At 41.6% G+C, this 13,983-nt stretch overlaps 1 protein-coding gene across 1 annotated transcript in view; it reads right to left on the bottom strand.

Annotated features, from left to right (window-relative positions):
- Positions 1-10,369, bottom strand: part of MARCHF4 (membrane associated ring-CH-type finger 4) — a gene marked incomplete at both ends in the record, with an annotated part of 156,689 nt that extends 146,320 nt beyond the window's left edge. Inside the window, one exon of the mRNA XM_081312844.1 lies at positions 9,860-10,369. Coding sequence (XP_081168970.1) covers positions 9,860-10,369 — 510 coding nt within the window. The remainder of the gene's footprint in view (positions 1-9,859) is intronic.
- Between the last annotated feature and the right edge of the window lie 3,614 nt (positions 10,370-13,983).

Raw genomic sequence — 13,983 nt, 5'->3', positions numbered from 1 at the left:
TGGTGGGATCATAAAATAGAGAAAGTCATAGAAAATGAACATCTGGCTGACTGTGCAATGATTAATAATAAGAAGAATAAGAATAAGTTGGAAGGTTATCTTGGAGGTCATCTAGTCCAACCTCCTGCTCAGTCAGGAAACCCTATACCATTTCAGACAAATGGCTGTCCAATCTCTTCTTAAAGACTTACAGTGTTAGAGCATTCACAGCTTCTGGAGGCAGGTTGTTCCACTGGTTAATTGTTCTAACTGTCAGGAAGTTTCTCCTTAGTTCTAGGTTGCTTCTCTCTTTGGTTAGTTTCCATCCATTGCTTCTTGTCTTGCCTTCAGGTGCTTTGGAAAATAGCTTGACTCCCTCTTCTTTGTGGTAGCCCCTGAGATATTGGAACACTGCTATCTTGTCACCCCTCACCCTTCTCTTCATTAAACTAGACATACCCAATTCCAGCAGCCGTTCCTTATATGTTTTAGCCTCCAGTCCCCTAATCATCTTTGTTGCTCTTCTCTATACTCTTTCTAGAGTCTCAACATCTTTTTTACATCGTGGTGACCAAAACTGGATGCAGTATTGCAAGTGTGGCCTTACCAAGGCATTTAAAACTGGTATTAATACTTCACGTGATCTTGGTTCTATCCCTCTGTTAATGCAGCCTAGCACTGTGTTGGCTTTTTTGGCAGCTGCAACACACGGCTGGCTCATATTTAAGTGATTGTCCACTAGGACTCTGAGATCCTTCTCACAGTTGCTACTATTGAGCAAGGTACCTCCTAAACTATACCTGTGCATTTGGTTTTTCTTGCCTAAATATAAAACCTTACTTTTTTCAGCGTTGAATTTCATTTTGTTAGATAGTGCCCAATGTTCTTCTGATTTGTTCTTTGCTCTTCTGATTTGTTTGAGATTACAGGAAAGTCTTCAACTTACAACAGTTTGTTTAGTGACTGTTCAAAGTTACAACGGCCTTGAAAAAAGTGACTTATGATCATTTTTCACACTTATGACTCTTGCAGCCTTCCCATGGTCATGTGATTTACATTCGGATGCTTGACAACTGGTTCTTATTTGTGATGGTTGCCGTGTCCCAGGGTCACGTGATCACCTTCTGTGACCTTCTGACAAGCAAAATCAATGGGGAATCCAGATTCACTTAACAGCTGTGTGACTCATTTAACAACTGCAGTGATTCACTTAACAAACTTAGCCAAGAAAAGTTGTAAAATGGGGCAAAACTCACTTAACAAATTTTTCACTTAGCAACATAAATTCTGGGCTCAATTGTGGTCGTAAGTCAAGACCTACCTGTATAGCTTCTTTAAAAAAACTCTAATTTTTATGTTTTTCAAATTTTATTCATAAACTGTCACATAAATCATAATACGTGTGACACCATACACGTGCTTTACAATCAGTACATTCTGGCTCCAAAATGATTGTGTTGTTTCAAAGGAGACTGAAATGCTCTTATTCAATTATATTACACATTTTCAGGTCTACAACCACTAAAATGCTATTCAGCTGCAACAGCTCTCTTGAGTTGGGCATTTGTAACGCGATGTCATCCCTTGATCTGAGTGCAATGAAGAATTCCTTCAAGGAGAAATGCCTATGTTAAGACTGGGCTAGTTAGGATTTCAAAAGCTTAACCGGGTCGTTTGTGTGCTTAATATAATTTTATTTGACTGGGACAGGTTTTCAAAACTCCTTAGAACACCCATCTGCATGTTTTATGGTGACAGAACTCTGAGGATAAGCTTGTAGAAATAATGACAGAGGTAGTCCTTGTCTTACAACAGTTCATTTAGTAACCGTTCAAAGTTACAATGGCACTGAAAAAAGTGATTTACGACAGATTTTCATCCTTACGACCAACACAGCATCTCCATAGTCATGTGATCAAAATTCAGATGCTTGGCAACTGACTCATATTTATGACAGTTGCAGTGTCTCGGGGTCACGTGACCACCTTTTGTGACTCTCTGACAAGCAAAGTCAATGGGGAAGCCAGATTCACTTAACAGCCATGTTACTAACAACTGCAGCGATTCTCTTAACAACTGTGGCACGAAAAAAAAATAAGATGGAGCTAAATTCACTTCATAAATGTTTCACTTAGCAACAAAAATTTCGGGCTCAATTGTGGTTGTACATCAAGGACTACCTGTACTCACTGCTCAGTAGAGGATTAGCCTTCTCTAAAAAAGAAAGTGTCCCTTTTTATTGAGGACTTTACACACACACACACACACACACATGCCCCACACCTTCTAAATAATAGGCATAATAAATAATCCATGAGGTATCATTTATCTTCAACAAAAAAGGCTTCATGAGTTTTTTTTTAAATGCTGTGATATATATACAGTATATACACTCCCATCATTTTAATGTATTTTGTTGGAAATCATCTGGAAACTATCATCACGAAAATATATACATCAGTAAGCATATATCTCCAGTTAACTCCCTGGCCAAGTGAATCATCATTCTATTTCTGTACATGGATTAGCTTCAGAAGTGCTACCAGGCACCCTCGGTGTCCAGCCCTAGCAACGTAGCAGGCACCACCACTAGGGCTCCCACCAAAAGACGTAGGTGTCACAGATGTGGCATTGTATAGCATCTTCAAAGACTCTTATTCACTTTATAGACTCTTGTTCCACTATTTGCTGCTACCATAGTAAAATTCAGACTAGCATCACCATTAGTTAAGGTAAAGTAGTTAGTACTGCTTTGGATGCTATGACACAGAAGTATAAATGTTTTTTTTCCATTTGTCATTCTTGGATTTTTACCGTCAGAGATTAGGAAAAGTACTTGTGGGATTTTCTGCCTCATTATGCCAAATTAATTCAGCTCACCTTGGATACAAAGAGGCTGTTTTTGTAGAAACATTGAAGTGCAAATTAGCTAGCAACATTACAGTTTGGCATGTTGTACAAACCCAGCCTACTTTATTAGTTTTTGGTTTAATTCAGAGGTCTTCAAACTTGGCCCTTTTATGACTTGTGGACTTCAACTCCCAGAATTCCTCAGCCAACCTGGCTGAGGAATTCTGGGAGTTGAAGTCCACAAGTCATAAAAGGGCCAAGTTTGAAGACCCCTGGTTTAGTTTAATTAGGTTAAAATTAGTTTAGTTTAGCCCCAAAGGTGCTTTTTCATGAGGTAACTGAACTTTCTTTTTTCTCTTTGAAGAGGTTTCGCTTTTCATCCAAGAAGCCTCTTCAGCTCCGAAGAAGCTTCTTGGATGAGAAGCGGAACATCTTCAAAGAGAAAAAAGAAAGTTCAGTTACCTCATGAAAAAGCACTTTTGGGACAACCATGACCTGGATGACCGAGAATCTCCACAGACAAGTTTAGTTTAGTGTACCAGGAGAAGCTAGAAATTGGAATGAATCATTATAATGACCATGGATATAACCATGCCGTGATAAATATAAATAAGGTTTTGATTTGGGAGTTTGTTCCACCACCTCTGACCCCCAAATATTCTTGAATAACCTTTGTTAAAGCCAGAGGGCCTTTCACCTTTCACTGCTTTCCGCTCATCTTTCAGCCAGCAGGAAACAAAGCCTGCCTGAAATTGGCTGCTCCACTCCTGATTTTCATTCTGCCTCTGCTGCCTCTAATCTGAATGATGCTGTCCTGATGTGCAGAGGATTGTAAGCAAAGTAACCAGTTGATTCCTTTTTTTTCAGCAACTCATTAGCCAATAGGAAAAGCAGCTGCCAATACCTGCAGCAAGAATGAGCCTGGACTGGCTGCAGGGATCTGCCCATCTTTTTTTGGCTCCTCCCTGTGCTACTCTTCCTATACAGGTGGTCTTCAACTTACGACTGCGGATGAGTCCAAAATTTTCTTTATTAAGCAAGACAGTTGTTAAGTGAGGTATTAGTCACGCAGAAGATCGCCAAAGGGGATCACATGACCCGGGATACATGACTCATCAGAAATGCATGCCAGTTGCCAATCATCTGAATTTTAATCATGTGACCAGGGGGACAATCATAGGTCTGCAAGAGTCGTAAGTGTGAAAAATGCTAAGACATTTTTTTCAGTGCTGTTGTAACTTTGAACAGCCATTAAACAAATGGCTGTAAATCAAAGACTATCTGTGCCTCTTTCTTTCATAACCCAAGTTGAATAAAGGTAAAAAAAAATGGAGTCACAAAGAATGCTGAGTCACAACCAACCTTTTTGTTTAGGATTTCTTTTCCCTTTTCTTCTTTCCTTGTCTCTCCTTTCCTGTGCTGTCCTGTCCTTTCCCAAAACACTGGGTCCACTTTTCTCCGTATCCATTTGGGAGGCAGAGAATAACAGAGTTTGATCTATTGCTTCACATGAGGCTGATGTATATTATAAAACCAAGCAGTTCTTCAAGCTCTGACAGTTCCTCTTAGCTAGGTAAAACAGAGGGAAAATTGATAATGCAATACCTTTTTTTTTGGAATGGGTAGTGACATTAGCCATCTAGGGATATGAGAGAAACTCTAGGTAAGCATACTGAAGAAGGAAACAAAGCAAGTGTATTTAGAATAGCATGCAATACTCAGAATGTGTGAGTTGTCCCTTTATTGTGACCCTTCACCAAAAACCTGGCAGACTTTCTCCAATCTTCAGTTAGCTCCTGACCCATAATCTATATAATAAATAATTAGCACAGGGAGTTCTCGATTTACAACCATTCCTTTAGTGACCATGCAAAGTTGTAACAACAAAGAAAAAAGTGACTTCACAACCACTTATACTTACACTTACAACTATAGCAGCATCCCCACAGTCATGTGACCAAAAGTTGGGTGCTTGGCAACCGGTTGGGTGCTTGGCAACAAAGGTTGCAGCAAAGTTGGGTGCTTGGCAACAAAGGGTGCAGCAGCCTGGGGGTGTGTGTCACACGGTCACCATTTATGACCTTCCCAGCCAGCTTTCAACAAGCAAACACAATGGGGGGAGCAGGATTCACTGCACAACTGCAGTGCTTCCTTTCATTATGGCAAAAAGGTTATAAAATCAGGCACAACTCATGGAACAAACATCTTACTCAGCAACAGAAATTCTCGTCCCAATTGTGGTCATATGTCGAAGACTGCCTGTATCTTCTTCTGAAACCAGTCTCAGTCTGATGGGGAACGTTGCCTACCTGCATCCCGGCCATTTTGCTAGCTACCAAAGGGCAAGAATCAGAGAGAGAAAAGAACCTACATGTCTCTTCCTAAGAGGAAGGTGCAGAGTTTTCTTTTCTGCAAAAATTGGCGATAGCAATGACCACACTGACATCTCCTACCCATCAAGGGAAGAAAGTGCCACAGAGGAAATTGTGATGTAGAGGCTTGGAGACCCCTTACATCTTTCTCTGTGCTTAAGAGAGAGACAGAGGATCCAATCAACTACATGCCTTTGCATATGTATGCAAATATCTGTGCCACTACAGTATACAGTGCCACTAACTACACTACACAGTTTGGACAGTGTGAACTCCGTGGTTTCATCTCTTCTGAGTAACAGCCACTCAGGTTTCAGACAGAAGTCTTTCCAAACATCCAGAATTGTTGCTTTCAGCTGGTGATTTGCATGGAGGCTATGCATATATTGTAAATCATATACTTTACTATGGAACTCTATAAATTCCTCTCTCTTTCTTCAGCCCATGCATAAATCTTGCAAAGCTCTGCCACATGGCTGCATCTTCAGGAACTTACCCAACAAGCTCCACCAAACAAAAGAAGCCCCTTAATGGATTAGCAGTCTTTAATTATAGCAATGAATTATAGGTTTAACACAATGTGTAAATTGAATTCATTATAGTTGATTCAACAAAACATGGTTACAATCATGGTTTAACAGAATGCAAAGAACACTTCAGTAACATTCAGAGAATCTTGCATTGATGTCTTTTGTTGTTCCTCACAGGTTTTTGGAGAAAAAGTGTGCAGGATCTTTTCAGATTTTTTCCAGCTATAAGGCCCAGTCTACTCCAAAGATACAAATTTGGAAGCACTGTTAGAAAGGTGTTGTTGTTTTTTTTCATTTACACATTTCCATTTTGAGAATAGAAACCATTTAGGATTTAGCATGAGAAATCAATTCCTTACAGTGGGGAAGGAAACTCTGCTAAAATCTCAAATTTAATCCATTCTATGTCCAACTGAAAAGTCTATAACATCTGATAAGAAATCTGTTGGGATGACACTGCTGCATTAACAATTAATAGGTTTAACCTATTCAAGTTCAGGCTAATTTCATGTGCTGCAGCTTGAAGAGCTTTCCTATCCAATGCTATGATTGCTATGCCTAAGTTTGAGTTTGCCTAGGTATTAACAGCCCATGTTAAAGAATCTTTCACTGAAGCTAATTATTCAAGAAGACTTTGGTCAATTTCTGAATCAATCTATTTAAGATGCAAATTCATTTATCTTCTAAACACCAGCGTTTCTACTATCCCAATGAGTCTTTTTAAAGATATTTTTGTATCGCCTTCATTATTTTTATAAATAATCCAAGGCAGTTATTAAAATAATAAAGGCAGGACAAAGAAGCAGCAGACATATCTAACATAGCATAATCTTTCCTTCTCCTATTTTCCCTAGGGCAGGGGTAGGCAACCTTGGCTCTTTTATGACTCATGGACTTCAACTCCCAGAATTCCTGAGTCAGCATAGCTGACTCAAGAATTCTGGGAGTTGAAGTCCATGAGTCATAAAAGAGCCAAGGTTGCCTACCCCTGCCCTAGGACAACAACCCTGTGAAGTGAGTTGGGCTAAGAGAGAGAGAGAGAGTTTGGGTCAAAGTTACCCAGCTGGCTTTCATGTCTAAGGTGGACTAGAAATCCCTGTCTTCCCGATTCTAGCCTGGTGCCTTAACCACTAAAACAAATTGGCTCTAACCCTCTTTGTGACATGAATTCCTTTTAGAGACTGGTGAAATTATAAGTCCCTTCTCAGAAAAATATATTGAAAGTCATGGATAGAGACTGTAGTACAAAGGCAGCCGATTACGTTCAAGTATAATTATTAAAATATGAAAAAATAACATATGTAATATCATGATATGCTTCTTTAGTAATATATTAGCAATACCAAAACAATACCTTTGGGGGGGGGAGTGTTATAATTTTAGAGAGTGAAATATCGTTTTTGGAGACTAAAGGCCATAAGTTACTTCACTGCCAAATGCATTATTGAATGAAAAGCTAAATGGAGCATAAAGGTTAGTGAAAAATAAAGTTGATTTCTTTTCCCATCCAAATTCATGGACCCCCTGAAATTAATCTATGAACTTTCGAGGGATTTGTGACTCCCTGGTCAAGAATTTCTGCATTATGCTCTTGTCTGGGCGCTAAACAACCTTTTTGATTAGTGACACAAAGTCTTCTTTAGTCCCTTCAATGATTTTTAATACTGTTTGTAGTCTTTTTACAAAGTGAGGGTGGGGGGAGGGCACATGGCCAAATAACACTCTGGGCTATAACCATGCAGTAGTTTAATTTTCTAAGTGTGAAGATAATACAAAACCCAGAAGTATTATTAGTAATAAAGAGGATACTAGCAAATTTGCAACCCGCCAGCTTCCCGTTGATTTTTTAAAATTAAAACAGTATAAGAAAAAGTACAAGGATAGGGAGTTTGATATATTTGACATGATACACATATTATATTACCAAGTTTTAACAAAATTATTTATCAGGAAAATGTTTTTCTAATCTACATATTAATCCAAACATCTGCATTTGGTTATTAGTCAATGTGTAATCGTCTTGTAAAGCTATGGGATCTGATTTTATGAAACAAAAAAGACTTACTTCGCCCACAGCTAAAAAATTCCACTCTACAACTGAATCTGTACAGAGGTGGGAAGCCTATGGCCCTCCTGGTGTTGCTGAACAACAATTCTCAGCATTCCTACATTTATTATGTTGCCTGAGTTTGTGTGAATTGTAGTTCTGCCATGACAGGAAAACAGTGCATTCCTGTTCTGCTGTAAAATATAACTGCTTGATGACAAAAGGGAAATTAGTAGTCAATTGTTTTATGTATTATGGGCATCTGTCAACTATTGTGTCTATTGCTGCATATTTGTCTACTATAACCTGCCTATAGGTAGTTCCTCTGCTTATAGCCTTTTGAACTTTGACCGTCCAAAGTTACCACAGCACTGAAAAAAGTTGCTTACAACCAGTTTTTGCACTTGCCATTGGAGCATCCCCATGGTCACGTGATCACAATTCGAGAGCTTGGCAACCAGCATGTATTTATGACTACTGCAGCATCCTAAGTTGGTGTGTTTGTCATTTGCGACCTTCCCAGCCAACTTCCAACAAGCAACGTCAATGGGGGAAGCTGGATTTGCTTAATAAGCACATGATTCGCTTTAACCACTGTGGCAGAAAAGGTCACAAAATTTAGTACAACTCACTTAACAACTCCTTTTTTTAAGCAACGGAAATTGTGGTCCCAATATGGTTGTAAGTTGGGAACTACCTGTATATAGCTTAATTTGATCTAAATAAAATATATGGAAAAAACTTTATAGCTAGTTCAGAGCCATTTTTAAGATATGAAATCAATTAAGTACACAAACATACTGCTGAACTTGTTAGTAGTTTTATAGAGCAAGCCTGCAGTGTACATCTATCACCTGAAACAGAATAAAGTCATTGCAATACAAGTTAAAACTTTCATGATGATTCTGGGATACTAGTGTACGCAGAGTACTGACTACAAACTTTTCAGAAAACCGTACCTATCTCCATCAACAGTTCAACACATCCAACAGTTCAACAAAAGTTATGAAAATATCCAGACACAACATGAAAACAGCAATAAAAAGACACAAATAGGCTTTAAATTGGAATGATGCCTGGTTCTATCCAAGAAAGTTCAAAGTTGAAATAAAGTTGATATTTTTATATTATTGATCTAGAGCAGGGGCGTCAAACTGCCAGACCATAGGGCAGATGCATCATGGCAAAACCACGCTTACCCCATTGCCGGCAATGGAAAAATAAGTTGTGATATGTCGCAACATGTCACGTGACATTGCGAGTTTGACACCCTCGATCTAGAGAAATAACACAAGCATATTAACTTTCAAAAAGGAGTGTTTTAAGCTTCTTACAATAAAGAGTATCAGTTTGCAAAAAAAAAAATCCACAAAATAGGCCTTTTCCTTCACTCAGATCTGCTAGAAGGAAGTACATCCCTTAACTTGCTGTGAAGTAGCATTGATTTTTTTTTTCATCCAGCACCTTCCAGTTGTATAGTAATGTATCTGCTATCATCCCCAGGCAGCATTTTGAAGGTTGTGGATAATGGATATCACGGACTAACACAACTTAAGTGAGAACACCAAGTGGAGGGAGAAGGAGTGTAATGGAAAACTGAAGCAGAAGTGAAGGAGAACAAGTTCCATTACCAAATCACCTATCGAGATGATCCTTGATCTCTTCTACTATCAGCTCCTTGACTTTAGCTTTGTGTATTCAGGTAACCACACAAATGCTTGGCCCTGGTGATTCAGCTTTCCTTCATTTGTACATGGGTGGCCTGAGCTTTTCCTGTTGCTATGCCATGGGCCTGTTATTTCTATTAAAAAGTTACAGGGTGGGACATTGTGCTCCTTAGTTCTTTCTCCCCAAACTTTATAGAGTACAGACAAGCTTGGCAATCCCCACCAGTTGGTGTCTTAATGTCAAAGCCTTAAGACAGCTTTTGGAAGGAATGAAGCTGGAGGTGTCCCAATTGAAGTGGGATGGGGGAAGAAAAAGAAGCCAGAAGACTTCAGCTAGAAAGGTGTTCAGGTGCCAGTTCACACCTACTAGACAGTCTTTACCGGGGACCCCACTGGTTTCATACATGCACTCACCTGCTCTGGGCCCTGAAAGCAGATCCTGCAGAGAGGCGTTCTCATTCCACTATCCAAACTGCTCCCCAGCGAATACCCATCCTCCGCCTTCCCTTTGCAGAAGTCGTCGGAGGAGGCGCTGCTCATCACAATCGCGGGAAGCTCTCCCTCTCCCCCAGGGCTTTCCCACTCTTCTTCTGGAGGGCTCGTGATGCCCCCTCCTCCTCCTCCACCACCACCCCCGTCAGTCGGCGCTCTCCGAGGTGCCCGTAGCCCTCCATATAGCGTAGTCAGCGTGTTGTTATTAGACGCCTGTAAACTCAAGGCTTGGTCTGTTCTGCTCATGGGAGGGAGAGGCAGCGGCGAGGGCGGAGGAGGGGCCGGGGGTCTCCGCAGAAAGAAGACCTTCAAGTCATTGAACAACATGCGGCAGCGGCACTTGAGGAGACCCTGATGGTGCAACATCTGTCTGGGGATCAACAGTCCAGAGCAACAGTACCATAAAACGATCACGCGAGTTGATATTAACATGTGCCTTCTCTTTCAGACAGGCGCGGGCAAGAAAAATGCAGACCGGCAGAGGGCGCACAAGAACAAGAGGGTTGAATTGGTTCACTTCCGCTTCCTTTCCCTTGGCTCCGACCCTACCCTCACTGAGACAGACTAGTTTACTAACAAAACTGGAAAATGGGCAGGAGAATTTTTTTATATATATTTCACAGCATGCGGGCAAAGATAATGACTTTTCCCCCCTCTTTCCCCCCCAACTCTCTCCTTTTTAAAAAGCAAAGTATTAAATTTCAGTCTCCTTCCCACCCACCTTTTTAAAAATAAATAATCCCAGAATTTTTTTTAACAAAAATAAAATAGGAACAAGCGCTCTACCCTTTACGTGCTGGGTAGGCTAGTTCAAAGACATATCGAGAAGGGAACTGATAATTCCAGAAGCAGAAAGTGGATGAGGGAGAGAGAATTCAAGTCACTAGAAAGTGTGGAGAGAGGGAAGAAACGGTTCGTTCAAAAGTATTTGACATATCAAACAGTCTCCTTATTACTAGTTTTTAAACTTAGGAACGTTTAAAAATGTGCTTTTGATAGAACAACAGTAGAGACAATAATTATTAAAATGCAAAAATAGTTTCTGTTGCTATCGCCATCATTAAGAATAGTAATATCAAAATTGGATTTCACTGACCCAAAGGAAAAAAAGCACATTTTTCATGAAGAGAGAGAGAAACACATGCTTAATTTTAATTCCCCGTAGGATGTTCCATTTACTACTTTATTAAAATATTCTGAATAGAAATAGAAAAAGTCCTGAAAGGGAGTGAATATTAGAGGAGGTTAATTTTGACTCCAAAATTGGCTGGATTTTGCTTTACCTCCCGCGTTCGAGGAACTGTCTGGACCACACGCAACCACTGGGGGAAAAAAAACCCAACAAAACCAAACGCGGAGATTGGGGAGAGGACCTAAATCTGAGTTATTCCATAATTGTTTTCCGCCTTGGGCTTGAGGCAAACACACATCCGTCGAGATCTAAGAGACCCTTTTGCATGAAATTGATTCAGCAAAATCTGGACCTTACATCGTCACGTTTCCTTTCCCCTTTCCACAAAACAGGAACGTCATCAAACGCAGTGACAGTCCTTACAGACCATCGTGGCTGACGCGGAAGAAAAGGTGCATTCAGCAGATGCAGGGATCTCCCTTTGATGAAAAAGACGCCGCTACAACTCTCTCCCGTTGCATCTGCCTCGTCCTCTCCTATCCTCCTCTTCCTCCTCCTCCTCCTCCTCTTTCTCCTTCTCCTCCTCCTCCTTCTCTGATGCTTGTTTTCGCTCAATGGCATTGACGCTCAACCATTGCAAGTCTTTAAAATAAAAGGAGGAAACACACAAACCAACAGCCGTAGACCGGATCCTCGCTTTGCTAGGGAGGATTGCCAAAAAGAAGGCGAAGGTTCGCTAGAAAAACGACGCGTCAGACTAAAGCTCGGCGACAAAAAAGGGGGGTTGTTTCGTTTGCAGCTTCTCTACCTCCCCTCCCCGTCTCGGCAGTTTGGCTTGTCTTGGTCGGCAGCCTTTCTCAACTCTCCATCCGGCTTCCCGTGATGATGTGGCTGTTGCTACCTCCTTGGGATGCAATGGGAAAGGATAGTTTTGCGGTGCGAATGGGGATGTTGAAGCAGGGCGGGAGTGAGGGAGGCTGGGTGGGACGTGGTTCTTTCTCCGCCTCTTCCTCCTCTTCCTCCTCCACTTCTTGTCCAACCCTTAAATAAATAAAGCTAAGACCGAAAAGGCAAGGGGAGGAGGATAAATTTAAGTTGCAACCCGGTCTTGGTCTCCCGCCCCACGCCATCTCCACCGCCGGCAATCGCTGTCAATAAGCCGTTTGTGGTGGTGTGCGCGGGGAAGAAACATCTTCTCCGATAGAAAATGGGCCCGGGAAATTAGCGGCAGTAGCGGAAAGAATTGGAGGGGGGGTGGGCGGAAGAGAAGAAGAGAGAGGGAGAGGGCGCAGCTGACTCGAGCGGCCGCGATTTCAGCACTCAACGCCTCTGGACAGCTCCCCTCGCCTCTCAGAACCTCGAGCTATGGGGAGCTGACGCAACCAGCCCAGGCGGAGCCAGAAGGAAGTGGGCAGGGCCAGACGGAGGCCAAGCCTTCCCGGGTGACCCTACTCTCGGCGAGTCCCTTGTGTCCAAGCTAAACGTACATTGTTTACACTTGTTGTTAAGCTGTTAGGCTTTTAAATGGGACATAATCTTATGCAGAATTGACTTGGGATGCAGGTGTGTGGTGTAGTTGGTTCACATAGTGTGGTGGGATGGAGGGTTTGTTGTCACTGTGTGTTGGGGGGAGAGAGCACAGGGGGAGGCTCAGCTAATCTCAATGTACACATGTTGTACTTTGACAATAAAGGTTTATTATTATTATTATTATTATTATTATTATTATTATTATTATTTATTATTATTATTATTATTATTATTATTTCACATTTCCGTCTGCTTATAGCGTGTTCTTTTAGGCAGAGGCAGAGCTGGCAAGTATTTGCTGATGTGGCAAATATACAGGCAAGTATTTGCCTATAGGTGGATGGAATTTTCTCCGTGGTGGTGCCTTATTACAGCCCTTTAAATCCGGTTTCTGCCTGTTGCTAGTATGTGGCAGGACTTACCTTCGGCCTCCGACTTTGGAATGATGTTTCTCAACGTCTGGTCACCCGTGTATTCGTGGAAGGAGTGCATTTTGCACGCGTGTCTCTTTAGGAAGTTATGAGTTCTGCTAACTGGCTGTAATTAATTTGAGGGGCAGGCGATCGGGCAAAAACTGGACTAATTAGGGAATGCTGACATTCTCCCGCAGTTCTTAGGGATTTGGGATATATGTGAGATGGACTGAAGTAGAAAGGGGTACACCTGATGCAATACCTCCATCGTATCTGTGAGCTCTCTTCCTTAGGCTGCTGCTGGACACAGATTTAGCAATCAAGAATCATAAAGCTCTGCTCAGAAATAGCCCAGCTGACAGAGGAAGAATGTAAGGTGAAGTGGGAGGGAGCTCCCTGTGTCTAAAAATAATGAACTTCTGCACTTTTGGTAGAGCCCAGCCCTATAGTTAAAGGAAGATGGATTTAAAAGGGGGGGAGGGGGGAAAGAATGCTTCTAACAATTCTGTGTTACTTATTCTAACATACAGCTAGCAAAACCCGATTCTCCTCCTCCAGTGGTGGGATTCAGCTGGTTCGCACCACTTTGGCAGAACTGGTAGCTAATTTTTTGTTGCCCAGGCCCAGAATGGACTTCCGGAAGTGGCATTCACACAGAGAACTGATTGTTCACATATTTGAATCCCACTACTGTCCTCCTCTCTTCTGAGACATTTCCCCATGCCTTGCTACTATCCTTCTTTCTCTTCTTTCCATTTCCGATTCCTTTGATTAAGATGCTGATTTGTACTCATATGTAAAGTAAGGTAAAGGTTCCCCTGCACATGCGTGCTAGTCGTTTCCAACTCTAGGGGCTGGTGCTCATCTCCATTTCAAAGCTGAAAGCCAGCGCTTGTCTGAGGACGTCTCCGTGGTCATGTGGCCGGCATGACTAGACGCCAAAGGCGCACGGAACGCTGTTACCTTCCCAC

The sequence above is a fragment of the Vipera berus genome (assembly GCF_964194415.1).
Source record: "Vipera berus genome assembly, chromosome: 1".
NCBI lineage: Eukaryota > Metazoa > Chordata > Lepidosauria > Squamata > Viperidae > Vipera > Vipera berus.
This window is presented reverse-complemented; position numbering and strand designations above follow the sequence as displayed.